We start from the raw sequence: 16,643 nt of genomic DNA, 5'->3' as shown, positions 1-16,643 counted from the left end.
TTTAATGATGTTCTCCATGATCATAAACTGCTTCCCTTTCCACAGATCTGACAGGTAATCTATTTCTTATTCTCCTAGTTGGCTTATAATATTATCTTTTATGTCTACATCTTGCACCTATTTTGATCTTATCTTGGTGTAGGGTGTGAAATGTTGATCAAATCCAAGTTTCTGCCACACTACCTTCCAATTTTCCTAACAGTTTTTATCAAAGAGAGAGGTCCTATCCCAGAAGCTAGACTCTTTGGGTTTATCAAACAGCAGATTACTATATTCATTTATTGCTATCTCTTTTGCACCTAGTCTATTCCACTGATCCACCACTCTATTTCTTAGCCAAAACCAGATAGTTTTGAAGACTGGTGCTTTACAATATAATTTTAGATCTGGTAAGGCTAAGCCATATGGTAGTTTTTAATATATTAAAATGTATTCAATGAATTTCAGATTATTTGAATTTTTCTATTTCTTCATGTTTATATATCTATATGTGTGATTCACTAAAAATTATTTTGAATGACAATATTTTTGAATGTTTTGGAAATTTGGAGGTCATCTGGTTTGATCTCATCTATATCTATTAAGTGGCAGAGCTGCACTTGGACCACGGTTTCCTGCCACCCAATGGAGGGCCCTTTCCCTAATGGAAGTCTTTTTCAGTTTAAATTCTTAAAGCATTTGTTGATATATAGTGTAAAGGTACCACTGAAGGATGACTGCTTCCTCCACAACCAGTATGATGTATTATTTGTCAAATGTTTTAGCAGTGTCATATTCCCCAAGGATTCTGAGCATCTGGACTGGACTAAAATATTTTCATTGATTTAGGAAACTCCCTCTGCCAATGAAATTTGGTGCCAGTTCTTCAATTCGAGTCTTAAATGATCTGAAGTATTATGTGCTTAAGGGATTTTCCCCAAGGTCACAAACAATATCTGTCAAATACAGGATATTAAAATAATGAAATGGGGCATTCAGTGTTTGTGCAAGACAATTCTAGAATGGCATTATTTCTGTTGCATTGATCTTAGGAGTAAGCCTCAGTAATGTAATTGAGCAATCCATGTCATATATCATTGTGGTCTGGCTAATATTCACCATCAGCTTATTGGGTGCTAATATTTCTATTGATCCCTTTGTTCTTGACACAATTAAAAAAATAGCTGCTCTATTCATTAGAAGATCTTAGCACAATTTAATGAAGTTGTTTGAATCCAAAGCTGGAACTGGGTTGAGAGTGCTTTCCCCAAAGGGTTAAAATTTAAAAGTGTAGATACTTTTTAGTGGTTTTCTGGCTTTCTTTCCCCAAGATTCATGTTCTTCTTTAGTTCTTGTGTTATAATTACTACATCCTTAGCATGATGATCTCTTCTTCCTTCCTGGACCACCAGTCCTAATAAAAGCACTAAGACCTGATGGCCTACAACCACATCTGTTATATTTTTCCATCATCTAAAGGAGATCAGCATAATAGAATTTTCTCTTCAACATTTGCTTACTCACCATATCCACATACTCTTTTCTACTGTGGTTGAAGAACTGGAGTCACTGGAGGCATTTCTTTATTTCCCTCCAGGAAAATAATTCTTACTTTTGCTTCTGCCTCAATCTGGCAATATATATATATATATATATATATATATATATATATATATATATACATATATATATATATATATATATACACACACATACATACACACATATATACATACACACATATATATATTTCATACTTTCACTCCCAAAGTTAATTGCTATTTTTATTTAGTGCTCTTTTGGTGTTCTAAGAGCCTTAATGAGGACAGATTTTGTCATTGAATAAATGAAACATTAGGTTGAGAGTAAAGGTATCATTAAAGGCATAATCTACTAAATTACTTATTGATAGTAACCATGGTGGATCTCCTTCTTACAGCAACAAACTAAGACATCAAGTTTTGATGCTGATCACAAGGCAAGGAAACCATACAAATATGAGTCCATCAACTGTTTAGTTTTGCCCCTTCTCTATCATTGATTCAGTAGACAGGTTTTCCACAATTATTTCTATCGTACATAAGCTGCACATCTCCCTTTCCCCTGTCTTCTCCTCCTCTCCCTTCTTTGCCTTCTTCTTCTTCCTTCTTTTCTCCCTTTTCTTTCTTTTCTCTCCCTTTTCTATACTTCCTCCTATCTCTTCCTTTTTACTTTCTCATTTTTTTCCTTCCTCCCACACTTGTCCTTCCTTTCCCTCTCTCTTTTTTCCTTCTTACCTCCCCTTTCTTTCCTTGCTTCTTCATTAAATCCCCCTCCTTTTTTTATCCTACTATTCCCCTTCACTCCCCTCTTTTCTTCTCCCTTACCCTTGATTTTCTTCCTTCTCACAGTGTCTCCCTCTCCCTCTGCTCCTCCTGCTCCATCATCTCTCTCTTTCTTCACTTAGTCACTCTGTTCTCCCTTTCTCTTCCTTCCTCATAGGTAAATGTAGTTTCCCTAAACAAAGATCTGATTGTGGGATGAGGGTGAGAATAATTTCTGAAGTCTTTTTCAGTTCTCCTTATTTGTGTTGAATTTTTTTTATTGTCAGATTACATTTCAAATTGCCTTTTCTGAAACTTCTAAGAACAAAGCACCTTGGGGATTATAGTCCTGACTTGCTAAAGGATCTTCTGAATTGTCTCAGGGTCATGAGAGTTCCATGGTTCCACATTCAAGCATTCATGACTTTTTTTTTTTGGCAAGGCAAATGGGGTTAAGTGGCTTGTCCAAGGCCACACAGCTAGGTAATTATTAAGTATCTGAGGTCACATTTGAACTCAGGTCCTGACTCCAGGGCTGATGCTCTATCCACTGCACCATCTAGCTGCCCTGATTCATGACTTTTTACAGTTGATGATTTAAAGTTTCTTGATTTTGTTTCAGAACTATGTCTCTTCAAGTAACGAACTTCAGTTTAATATTAGTGCTGGACAGTTGGAATTCCAAACAACTCTGCATTATAATTTTCACAGTTCTGTTGATCATGTTGGCTCTGTTAGAATCCACTTACCAGATGCCCTGGATGAACACATCTGTGGTGGAATGGGATCACAGAGTCAGTGCTACATCAGTCAACTAATATACTTCAAAGAGTATCCGTATTTGGAGGAGAGAGTTCCTGTTCAGGTATAACATAAGTGTTGATATAAAAGATGATCTTTAACATTCCTATCCCAAGATGCTCCTTATGATTGCTGATCTATGGGAATGGAATCCAAAGGCTATGTGTCAATGGAGAAGGACTTAGTATAAAGAACCTCTCTGATTATTGAGTTATTGTCAAGAACCTCCAGTTTGAGGAAGAGTTATATGCTCACTTCTAATCTGACTCTGGTACTGATCCTCTCTGCCTGTTTTTCCACTCTGTTTTATAAGCTGTTTTCCTCCATTAGAATAGGGTAGGACCTGTCTAGTTATTTTGTGGTTGTTGTTGTCTTCCCATTGTTTATCACAAAGAAATGATTTTGTAAATACTTTAATCTATTCTGTCTAAATAAACACTTACTTTTTATTTATTTAAATTTTTTTAATTATTTATTTTAAGGCAAAGGGGTTAAGTGACTTGCCCAAGGTCACATAGCTAGGCAATTATTAAACGTCTGAAGCTAGATTTGAACTCAGGTCTTCCTGACTCCAGGGCCAGTGCTCTATCCACCGTGCCATCTAGTTGCCCAAACATTTACTTTTTAGAAGAGTTAACTATGGATTTATATTTTGCAATTAAGATGGAATATATTGTTTTTAAAGATCAAAGGGGCCGTGGTTTCCATGAGCCTCCACAACTGCACCAATAAAAAGAAGATCAACATAAACAGACTGGAGAGTCCGGTGAGAGTAGTGTTTGAGGACAGCAATGCTCAGGTAAGGAGACCTATTTATGCCATCTACTTTCCTTTTAGATAACAGTATATTACTTTTGTTTAAAATACCATTTGTACTTTCAAAGAAAATGGTCAGCTAGATTTTTATTTCTTTTTGTATGAACAGGATGTTGGCCAAAATAAAATATTTTCATTGCATCGTGATAGAGTGAATTGCCATTATTTCTCTGGACTTCCCGAAGCCTCCCAGGAATCTTTACAGATAGTAGTGAAATTTTCTAAAGCCAGCATAAGGACTTTCCCAATAATGCTGCTTGTTAGGTGGGTCTTAGATTTAGGATATAGATAATTTTCATTATAACTGGCATTTAAGGCCTTTAAGGTTTGAAAAGCACATTAAAATGTTTTCTCACTTGATCCTCCCATTCAAGTGGGATAGATGTTATTGCCTCTGTTTTACGGATGAGAAAACTAAAGTTGAGAAAATTCAAGTCCTGCCCAGGGTGGCAAAATTAATATTTGAGGTAGAGCTTGAACTCAGGCGTTCCTGATGCTGAATAACTGACTTTACTTGGTAGGCTCTAATTCCTTATTATTTAGGGTTTCTTTTTAATGGATAATTTGATCAACAGAAGAGAAATGTGTGTTGAAAATCCAAAGTGTTCCTAGCAGGGTCACGGTATTGTTTTCTTTCTAGTCAAGCTTCCTTGCAGTAAAATGGTTTCTAATGGAGTATAACATGTTAGGTACCTAGCAGGAATAGAATCATCATTGCTTTGTCATTTTTTCCTAGATTCTCTGAAAAACCTACTGTGTCTACTTTTAACGTGAAACAGATACGTTTCTGGGATGAACAAGTTGTTCAGATTTATATACCTGCTGTTTCAGTGAAAGGTCAGTGAAAGGTACTTATGATTTAGAATTTTAGTATTTATATAGCATGGAAAGTGTCACTCCTAGACTAATGCGTAGACTGTTCTTCAGGGAGCATTAATGTAAAAAACCTGCAAGGAGTTTTCTTTAATGGAATAAATGTGTATTTTATTTTAAAATGAATAGAGTTGTAAAAATTATGTTATGATAGAGTAGAATCCCAGGATAGTATGGGTATTAGCACATAAGGATGATTTATAGAGTGTCCAAGTGATAGAACACAGGATACATGGTAGACCCTTAACAAATAGTTGAATGAAAGATTGATTATCGTTGCCTCCTAAATGATCTTTCTATCTGCAGGTTCTCCTCTTCCAATTCATCCTGCACACTACTGACAAATTAATCATCCTAAAACACTCTCTCTCATCATGTTGAAAATACTTAATGACTCCCTATTGCTTAGGGTGTAGAGTTCAGTTGCCAGCCAGGTTTCTACAGTCTAAGCCAAATTTGTATATTCTGTCACCTGTTCTGTTCAATCTGGACTCCTTATTGCTCCCCTCAAAATGCTCATTTTCCTCTCCCCAGGTTATGCTCCCTGACTCGAAAACCCAAGCATTACTTCGATTTCTATCCAAATCCTACTTAACTTTTTTGATCTAGCTCGAGTCCCATTTCTTCCATTTGATGCTTCCCACTTCTCTGTAAATCCTGCAACTATTATTATGTATAACATTGATCTCTAAAGGGGGCACCATGACCTTACCCAAGGGGTGATTAAAAAAGGAATTCATTGATCTTCCTGCGCAGAGCCAAGTTAACCTGCTCCCAGAGCCTTTCCCTACCAAAGATAAACGAAGCCCCTACTTTGACATCCACACTACAGATCCCACCAAGAAAAAGAGAAGATTCAAAAAAGTTTTCAACTGTAGACAATGTGGAGGATCTTCAGTGAAGGTCTGATTCTTTTGGGGAGAGAGGGAAGAAAGTCCAGAAGCTGGACAGGAAACTAGCAGGGAGGATCTCAACCCAAACAAAGCCTGAACCCTGAGAGCACTGGGGTAAAAGACAGCACTGGGGTGGGAATAATCCTCTGTTAAGTCAGAACCTGGGCATAAAGGAGGAAACAAACTTTTGTAAAGGCAAGGCCTGGACTGCATAGGCAACATCTTGGCCAACAACAAGCCAGGGATCAGACGCCAGCCCCCGAAAAATAAAAGCTTGGATCCAGACTTCCTAAATCACAGGAAAAAGAACAAGAAGGAAGTTAAGAAGGTGAATGAAGTCTTAGAAAACTTAGATATGACAGACCTCTGGAGAAAACTTAATGAGGATAGAAAAGAATATACCTTTTTCTCAGCAGTACTTGGCACCGTCACCAAAATTGTACTAGGGCACAAAAACCTTAAAATCGATTGCAGAAAGGCAGAAATAATAAACACACACTTCTCAGACTATGACACAATAAAAATTACATGTAATAAAGGGTCAGGGAAAGATAAACCAAGAACTAATTGGATATTAAATAACTTTCTTAAATAATTGGTGGATCGAACAGCAAATAATAGAAATAATCAAAAGTATATCCCAGAAAGTGATAATAATGAGATATCATACCAAAATTTATAGGATGGAGCCAAGGCAGTTTTAAGGGGGAAACTTTATATCTCTTAATGCCTATATGAATAAAATAGAGAAAGAGAAGATCAATGAATTAAATACCAAATTAGAAATTCTGAAAATCAAGGGAGAGATTAATAAAATGGAAAGCAAGAAAACCATTGATCTCAAATAAAACTAAGAGTTGGTTTTATGAAAAAGTCAATAAAATAGACAAACCTCTGGTTAATTCAATTTTAAAAAAGAAAGAATATAAGCAAATTACCAGTATGAAAAATGAAAAGAATGAACTAACCACCAATGAGGAGGAAATTAGATAATTTGGAGTTACTTTGCTGAACTGTATGCCAATAAATTTGACAACTTGAGTGAAATGGATGAATATTTACAAAAATACAAACTGCCCAGATTAACAGAAGGGGAAATAAATTACTTAAATAACCCCATTTCAGAAGATGACATTGAAGAAATCATCAATAAACTCCCTAAGAAAAAGCCTCCAGGTCTAGATGGATTTTCAAGTGAATTCTACCAAACATTTAAGGATGAATTAATTCCTATCCTACATAAACTATCTAAAAAATAGGAGAGGAAGAAGTTCTGTCAAACTCCTTTTATGACACCAACATGGTGCTGATACCTAAACCAGGAATAACTAAAACAAAGACAATTATAGACCAATCTCACTAATGAATATTGATGCAAAAACCTTAAATAAAATTTTAGCAATGAGACTACAGCAAGTTGTTACTAAGATACTATACCATGATCCAGGTTGGATTTATACCAGGCAGGGATAGTTCAACATTAGGAAAACACTCAACATAATTAAACATATCAATAGTAAAACTAACAGAAATTATATGATTATCTCAATAGGTGCTGAAAAAGCCTTTGATAAAATACAACATGCATTCCTATTAAAAACATTATAAAGTTCGGGAAGAAATGGAGTTTTCCTTAAAATAATAAATAGTAGCAATCTAAAACATCAGCAAGTATTATATTTAATGGGAATAAACTCAGAGCATTTTCAATAAATTCAGGGGTAAAACAAGGATGCCCATTATCACTATTACTATTTGATATAGTATTGGAAATGCTAGCAGTAGCAACAAGAGAAGAAAAAGTGAAGGAATCAGAATTGGCAATGATGAAGCAAAACTTTCACTCTTTGCAGATATGATAGTATACCTAGAGAACCCAAGAAAATCATCTAAAAATCTCCTTGAAACAATTAGCAAATTCAGCAAAGTAGCAGGATATAAAATAAATCCACATAAATCATCAGCATTTCTATATATGAACAACATAGTCCAAGAATAAGAGATAGAGAAATTCCATTTATAATAACTCTAGACAACATTAAATACTTGGGAATCTACCTCCCAAGACAAACCCAGAAACTGTATGAACACAATTATAAAGCTCTCCTCACCCACATATGTAAAGTCCCTACTTCCAGACTTATCTTTCCCCAGGAGGGGTGGGAGATGAGGATTACAAAGGAAACAAGTTCCTCCCTCAAGATCTCCAAGTGCTCCATTTATTTACCAAAACACCAGTCCCTAAATACCTTTCCAGACTCAATCCACTCCTACTCCTGTGGCACTTAGTGGAACAAGGCTCTGATGTTCAAAGACACCAGGTGAAGATAATTTACAATGTTCCTATACACAATGGTTCCCAAAACCCATAAAGTCAGATCTAAATAATTGGAAAAATGTCAAATGCTTGTGGGTAGGTCAAGCTAATATAATAAAAATGCCAATTCTATTTAAATTAATTTACTTATTTACTGCCATACCAATCAAACTACTGAATAAGTACTTTACCAAGCTAGAAAAAAAATACTAACAAAATTCATCAGGAGCAACAAAAGGGCAAGAATAGCAAGGAAAGTGATGAAAAAAAATGTAAAGGAATCTGACCTAGCTCTACCAGATCTCACACTATACTATGAAGCAGCAGTCATCCAAACTGCCTGGTACTGGTTAAGAAATAGTGTAATGGCTCAGTGGATTAGGATAGGTTCAAAAGAAACTGCAGTAAATGACTACAGCAATCCACTATTTGACAAACCCAAAGACTTCAGCCTCTCAAGAACTCATTATTTGACAAAAATTGTTGGGAAAACAAGATTTAGGCATAAAGAGCGATACTATAGATAAATTAATAAACCAAAAATACTCTATCGATCAGATCTATGGAAAGGGGATAAATAATTAGAGCATATTATAAGTTGCAAAATGAATGATTTTGACTATATTAAATTAAAAAGATTCTGCATAAATAAAAGCAATGCTGCCAAAATTAGAAGGACAGCAGAAAGCTGGGAAACAGTCATCACAACTAGGAGTTCTGATAAAGGTCTCATTTCTAAAACATATAGAGAATTGCATCAAATTTATAAGACCACAAGTCATTCCCTAATTGATAAATGGTCAAAGGATATGAACAGACAGTTTTCAAATGAAGAAATTAAAGCTATATATATAATAATCATATGGAAAAATGCTCCAAATCACTATTGATTAGAGAAATGAAAATTAAAACAACAATGAGGTATCATCTCACACCTATTAGATTAGCCAATATGAGAAAAAGGGAAAATGATTAATATTGGAGAGGTTTGGGAGGATTGGGACATTGATGCATTGCTGGTGGAGTTCTGAGTAGATCCAACCTTTCTGGAGAGCAATATGAAACTATGCTCAAAGAGCAATAAAACTCTTCATACCCTTTGACCTAGCAATTCCAATTCTAGGACAATATCCAGAAGAAATTGTAAAAAATGGGAAAAGTCCTACTTGTTCCAAAATATTCATAGCAGCTCTTTTTGTAGTGGCAAAGAAATGGAAAATGAGGGGATGTCCATCAATTGGGGAATGGCTAAACAAATTATACTACATGAATACTATGGAATATTATTGTTCTATAAGAAACCATAAATGCAGACTCCAGAGAAGCATGGAATGACTTACAGAATCTAATGTGGAGCAAAGGGAATAGAACCAAGAGATCAACATTATAAGATGAACAAACTTGAAGGAAGCAATTCCTCTCAACAGAGTCCAGAGAGCTAGTACAACTGTATTAGACTTGCAATGATCTATATTATCCCCAACTAGAGGAAGAAAAATAAAACAAAACACAGAAGGGAAAAAAAAACACCCCTACTGAATCTGATGAACACTTTATAAAAATTATCTCTTTCCCTGGGATGGGACAAGAGACTAGGCCTTGTTGCCTTGGCCTAGGCTGTATCAGAGCAGGGGGAGCTCCCAGGGATCCTAATTCCTCATGACAAAAATTGCTAATTTGTAAACATGTTTAACAAAATATGTATTTAAAATGCCAACCTGACTGTTCTCTACTGAGGGATAGGGGGTGGGAAGGAATGATGGAGGGAAATTTCGTAACTTGGAAATATACATGTACAAATGGATGAAAATAAAAATAAAATTTAAAAAAATGAATTCAATGATAGTGGGAAGATGTGTCAGTCTCTTCATTTCCCCCTCATTCAAGCTGATTTCCAACACAACAAAACCACTTCTCTACTAATTAGAGTTCAACATTAGATCTTATACCCTCCTTCTACTATCTCCCATGATTACCTTTGACCTCTCATGGATCTCACATACATACTCGAAGGCAAAACACCTCTCCACCCCACTTCCCAGATTTCTCATACAATCTTCCAGGTTATTGGTTGCTGGAGACACCCCTCAATGAATCGGCTCTCTACTCTAGGGCAGTGGTATGTGGCTAGGATTACATCCTCTACAAAAATTTTTCATTCTTTCTGTGGGAAATAATGAGTAGCCATGACTAGGATGTCCTATATATCTCGTTAAAGTACATTTTCTTTAAAGTAACACATTTTTCTGGACTTTGAACTTTTTTGTTCCCATTGCACTATGAGTTCATTCAGAGCTTGTACTGATTTTTGTTTGTTTTTTTTAAAAACCTCTAGTATTTATTTAGTAGTGCTTGGCATATGATTAATTAATTCATGTTGACTTGACTTGACTTCATGAAGGGCATCACCATCTCCCATTTCTAGTCTATTGTGCCTCATAGGGAATAATTTGTCTTATTTGATTTTTAAGAGGAAATTGTTATTCCTTTTTGAATATTTACTGTATTTTTTTTCCATTTCAGATGCAGCATCTGGCTATTTATCCTTATTGGATGCTGATTATAACCAAAAATCTGCAAATAAATACCTAGCTAACATTATAAACTACACTGTCAGTTTCCACTGGATCCGATGCCTATTTTTGGATGAGAACAGAGGATGGATATCAGAGGGCTCTTATCCACAGCCAGGAGCTACTCCACAAATAGTGAACTGCAGGTATCAGTACCATTTGGGGAAAGGATCCTGGATTTCTCAAGTACCTTTTCTATATGAAGACATCCCTTTTCCTCACAATTCTAGATTACAAATTATAATGTGTCATATGTATAGTGAGTTCTCAGGAAGCACTTGTTTTAAACTTTTAGTATTGAGGACTTTGAAAAGCATTATGAAAATATGACACACAGCACCACCCATATATGAAATCACTAATTGCCTTGTTGATCTTTTTGTCATATCATTCATTTTTCCCCTTTAATATCATGCTTGTATGGCTGCAAAATCAGCATTTCTATAACTGAAGGCAACTGTTTTTGCTATTTATTTTGCTCTTTGGGAACAGAAACAATAGGCAAGCTTTTGTTGTTATTCAGTTGTATCTAATTCTTCATGATGTCATTTGGGGTTTTCTTGGCAAAGATACTGGAGTGATTTGCCATTTTTTCTCAAGTTCATTTTTTATAAATGAGGAACTGAGACAAACAGGATTAATGACTTGCCCAGGGTTACTTACGCAGCTAGTAAGTGTCTAAAGCTGATTTGAACTCAGTTTTCCAGACTTCAGTCCTAGCACTCTATCTAATTGCCCCAATGGAGCAATGACTATCTATTTTAAGTTAGGAATGGATTTTCTCCTCTATTTGTCACTATTACTTCAAACTTTCATTGAATACAGGACCTTATTGATAATGAGTTTTCCCTCCTTTGGTATAGATAATTATCCTAGCCATATTTTTTTTTTATTCAGTATGATCATTGTTCATAATAATTCACAAATTACCCTAAGAACATCTATTCTAGGAACAGGAACATTTCCTCTGAATCTTTTGACATATCACATATAGTGATGTAGTATTTCCCCAATTCAACAGTTATCATGTACTCTCCCCTACCTCCTGTTCCAGTCATAAATTTTACTTTAGGTCCTTCATATAAATCAGTTCCTTATGAAGCTTCATTTTTGTAATTATCCAGAGCAAATCAAACATCATTTTGGATACTTAAAGTCTGAAAAATTATAAAAAGCTCACTGTGATTTTAAAAACATAGCTAATACCATGCTTGGTGTCAAAATGGAAAACAATAATGCTTAACTTAAATTTCATAGCTTATTTAAAATATAGATCAAAAATGCTGTTTATAGGGGGCGGCTAGGTGGCGCAGTGGATAAAGCACCAGCCTTGGAGTCAGGAGTACCTGGGTTCAAATCCGGTCTCAGACACTTAATAATGACCTAGCTGTGTGGCCTTGGGCAAGCCACTTAACCCCATTTGCCTTGCAAAAAACCTAAAAATACCAAACAAACAAAAATACAGTTTATAAAGATTCCAATTCATTATTTTCAACTTGATATAGAATTAGCAATTATAATTATTAGAAGTTTTTTCCCATTTTGCCTTTTTGATATCTCATGCTAAAATTCTATAATGTGGAATATGTGCTCAAAAAGTGCTTTAATGATGATATGAAAATCTTATCATTGTGTCAAAATAGCTATTTTTTACTTTTAGATGGTTTATATTAATTGATATTATTTTCCTAGTTACAATCATTTTACAGCATTCACTGTTGTAAGAAGAAAATTAAATGCAAATTTTGAAATGAATGATGTATCTCTATTAAAGAGGTAAGCAAATTTTAATAAGTGAAGAGATATTTCATCGTTCAAGGAAATTTTTCAGTCATTTCTTTCTCCTTTGATAATTTTTCCTTTTCTCATCTGTTAAAATTAATGAACCTCAATGTTTTGTCCTTAAGACTCTTTTCTTCTATCTTCACATCTTCTCTATTTGCAATTTCATGCCCACAACTTCAACTGTAAATTTTCTGCAGGTGCCCCCTGTGTCTATATGTAAAATTTTGATATTCATCTTGTGCTCCAAACTTTTATTTCCAACTGCCTGTTGAACATTTTAAACATAAATTGAACAACTCATTTTCCTTTCAAAGCTAGGTTTTCTGCTTAACTTTACTACCTGTGTTAATGGTAGTACCATTTTTCTAATGATTCATCCCTATAACTCTGAAGTCTTTGACCCTTCCCCCACCCCATCCTACAAATTCAATGAATTGCTATTACCTGTTACTTCTGCCTTCACAATATCCTTCGTCTTCATTTTGTTCAGTTCGTTACTTTCTGATCTTACAAGCCCCATCCTACTCTGATCCTCATTGCCTCTTGCCTATGCTACTGTGGTAGCATCTTTACTCCTTCATGAAATCCTTCCTGATTTTGTCCTCAATTCTAAGTCTCTAAGCTTTCCTACACACCAATGTCAAATTTGCCTTTTTAATGTATCATCTAAATGTTACCCTGAGCATATTTTATAGTTTTCCAGCTCTATAATTTTGCTCACACTGTTTCTCATATATGGAATCACTCCCTTTTCCTTTATGTTTTCTTATAGCTTTAAAATCCCTCAATCTTCCAAGGTTCAGTTCAATAACAATAGCAATCACTCTCATCTAAATTTATAGCACTTTGTATTTGTTTTATGCACTTTTATTCCTATTTGAATTTTAAATACTCATAAACTCAGACACTATACCATTAGCTCACTAAAGTCATAAAGTATGCCTTCTTTATTTCTTAGTTTACTGGTTTAGTTCATTGTATAGCATAAGTAAGAATGTTTGTACAATCTATTTCAACATATTAACTGATCAATGAAGTTTTTGAATTGTCTATCTAAATGGAATGAATTACTGTACTGACAAGGTTCTAAAATATCAAATACTATGTGCAGAAAAAATATGTATTAGTTATAGATTTTACTACATAAAGCACTATATTATATCTTGTTTAATGTCTTCCATTTTCAATATTATTCATATTAGGGAACATGCCCTGAGATCAGCTTTTTAGTGAAAGAGGTTTTTGTGACTTTCCATGACTCCTTTGTAGATAAAAGCAGAGCATGGTATAATGAGCAAAATAATGATCTTATCGCATACAACATTTGTAATGTGATTTCTCTTACAGAGGTACAAAGATGTAGTGTTGTTTTGCTAGCAGTCTCATTAATCACTTTTGAAGCAAAGGATAAAAATTCATGTTCTCCAAGTTATGTAACTATTAGAGCATGCTGCTTCTCTCTGAACATCACTATTAAAATATTGACTTCAATCACTAATTAGCTCTTATTTTTTCCTTTTCTCAACAGCATCCCACAAAACCTGTTCCCCAGTCTTCTGGTTTTGTTTTTTATGCTTCTTTTTGCCTTTCTGGCCATTGTAAGCAAACACAGAGACCTACATGAACAAAAGAAGAGTGGATACATTTTCTTACAGGAAAACTCCCAGGCTAGAGACAAACAGGTCTATGTAGTCATTATTGACACAGGTTTTCGAGCTCCAGCACAGTTGACTGCAAAGGTAATTGGAAAACTTTTTAAGGAATACAATTTAGGAATATAATTGTATTTAGAGTTAGTTAAGATGAGTAAGACAGAGTCATAATTAGCTTATATCCTCTCTAGTCCTACAGTTTCATCACCTAGCCATTATCTATAAACTGACAGAATTCTTGTGGGACCTTCCATTTGAGAGATTCCCCACCTACAATATAATTGAGAATCTCCTTTCCAACATATTGAATTAAGGATCATCTAGTCTTGCATAAGTCTTCAGATGGATGCCCTCAATAACATATTAATAATATAGTCATCTAAACTTTGCTTGAAGATTTCAAATGAAGGGGACTCATTACTTTTCAAAGCTGCTACTGTGCTTTTGGCTGAGCTCTTAGAGTTAGGAAGATTTTCCTTACATCAAGCCTAACTTGCTTCTTTGCTGCTTTTCTCCATTCTGTCCTCTCTTCTCCAAGTAATACCAGTCTAACTCCTCTCTCAAATAGCCATTGTAGCTCTATCAAAGAGCAGCAGATATGTCAGATATGGAGGGTGTGTTCCAGTGTCAACACTTCCGAGTACCCCTGAATCAGATTAGAATGCAACTGGGAAATATTAAGCAAAATAAATAAAAAGTACAACAGAAAATAATTTTAATATGTAATTTTTCTAAATCAATATAGGGATCTTTATGTATAACTTAGTGGACTCCATTTCTGTTTGAGTTTGAAACCAATGTTGAGAATATATATGGCAGAAGAATGTGACACCCTGTTAGGAAAGAGAGGTGGTTTAGTCATTCAAACCAATGCAGGTAGCCATCATATTCCCTGACTTCCTCTTCCTCACTAATCCTTCTCTTCTTCAAGGCACTGCCCCACTCCTTCATGGAATCCTTCCTGATTTTGTCCTTATTTGCTTTCCTCTAGTTTTACCATAGAATTCACTCATTCCATTGATTATATGCACCATTGTTGATTATATACCATTGTTTGTTCTAAATAGTATGAAGGATTGGATAGGGAGCTGGTTTTACAAGCAGGAAGATCTGGTTTCAAATCCTACTTTTGACACTTGCTGACTATATGTCATATATTCAGAAAAATGATTTAGTTCTTTAATGCCCCTGTTCTCTAAGACTCTAAGATGGACAGTGGCCACTCCCTGTCAGAAGAAGGAATTTCCCCCATGGGAAAGCTGTTGTTATCAATGAAATATCACATGTCTAACCTGAAAAAACTCATCTTTTACTCTGCAGGTTCTTCATGGATATCAATCTTATTTCCTAAAGTAGATTTTTAAACTCCTTGAAAACAGACTGTTTTCTAGTTCCTCTTAACGCACCACAGTGCCTACTGTTTTTCTGGAATACAATGCAACATGCTTTATAGTTAATTGCTGACTCTGAACTGGCTATGTGTTCAGTTTTCTATATTTCTGTGGTATCTAAGGAACTGATTCAGGATACCTGTGGGGAAATTTATTCAGAGATGCCTGTGGGTTGACTTGGTAACAAGTCCCCGTGCCTTTATTATCTACTCAATCTCTACTACTATTACTAACAATATAATTGCCATTTTATTTTCATTTACCAATGATTTTGTTGAAGGTAACTAAGAAAAGAAAAGTAATATTATATACCTTCTTCCCCCAAAGAGATTGTTGAATCTATACAAGTACCTTTCTAGGGGAATATGTTTTACATTTTATAGTAGTCCCTAAGAATTAAGGATATTGAAAGGGAACTTATTCTGTTTTTTATATATAACAGAAAACTAAAATATAAATTACCTGAGAAATACTGGGAAAGGAGAGATACTGTAAATGCATATAGAGCAAGCCTAATTTGCCAAACACTGACACATACTTCAATAAACTTCTTGAAAGTAAAGATTCTATCATTTATTTATGCCCTCAATAAAAGAATGATCTGGCATGGAAATAGGTATAGAAGAATTTAATAACTATTTTGATTGTTGACTGATTATAGGTACAATCCTTATGTTTTTATGCTAAGCAGAAGATTATTTAGGGTTCCCCTTGAAACTAAAGATAATTGTCCTCCAGATTAGTGCTTACATACAGAAAAAAATAGAACTGACAAGTTGACCTATACAAGGATGAAACCTAAATGCACATAGATGAATCTGGATTATACATTTTAATTTGTGCTCACACTGAATGGATTTCTGTTTTCCTATTTCTCTACATGTAAAGGTTCACATTGTTTTTTATGGAGAATATGAATTTTCAGAAACTAGAGAGCTCTACTGCCCTGAGAAGTCCCTGTTTGAAAGGAACTCCAGACATACCTTTATAGTAAGGTACTTTGACATACAACTGAATTTTACCTATTCAGACATACTGAAATACAAGACCTATCGGAATTAGTAAATATTTTTAAAAGAAATACAAATCTGTTTTATATGTACATTGAAGAATATATATATTGAATTCCCCTTATTTTCCCAAGTCAATTGCATTTTCTCCCTCCTCCTAACTGTTACTTATCCTACTGATTTGCTTAGCCATGTGTTATTCTTCTTGAGCCCACCTAAAGTGGGGATAGGGATAGAAACTTAGAAAGTT

At 34.8% G+C, this 16,643-nt stretch overlaps 1 protein-coding gene across 1 annotated transcript in view; it reads left to right on the top strand.

Annotated features, from left to right (window-relative positions):
• The window catches only part of PKD1L1 (polycystin 1 like 1, transient receptor potential channel interacting), a 140,544-nt gene that overhangs the window by 64,244 nt on the left and 59,657 nt on the right, over positions 1-16,643 (top strand). Inside the window, exons 22-29 of the mRNA XM_074199030.1 lie at positions 2,905-3,147; positions 3,769-3,882; positions 4,009-4,163; positions 4,636-4,736; positions 10,506-10,701; positions 12,248-12,331; positions 13,869-14,079; positions 16,272-16,378. Of these exons, the coding sequence (XP_074055131.1) occupies positions 2,905-3,147; positions 3,769-3,882; positions 4,009-4,163; positions 4,636-4,736; positions 10,506-10,701; positions 12,248-12,331; positions 13,869-14,079; positions 16,272-16,378 (1,211 nt within the window). The remainder of the gene's footprint in view (positions 1-2,904; positions 3,148-3,768; positions 3,883-4,008; positions 4,164-4,635; positions 4,737-10,505; positions 10,702-12,247; positions 12,332-13,868; positions 14,080-16,271; positions 16,379-16,643) is intronic.

This window comes from Macrotis lagotis, chromosome 8 (assembly GCF_037893015.1).
Source record: "Macrotis lagotis isolate mMagLag1 chromosome 8, bilby.v1.9.chrom.fasta, whole genome shotgun sequence".
Classification (NCBI taxonomy): domain Eukaryota; kingdom Metazoa; phylum Chordata; class Mammalia; order Peramelemorphia; family Peramelidae; genus Macrotis; species Macrotis lagotis.
Note: the sequence above shows the minus strand (reverse complement) of the source record. Positions and strands in the feature narration are given on the sequence as shown.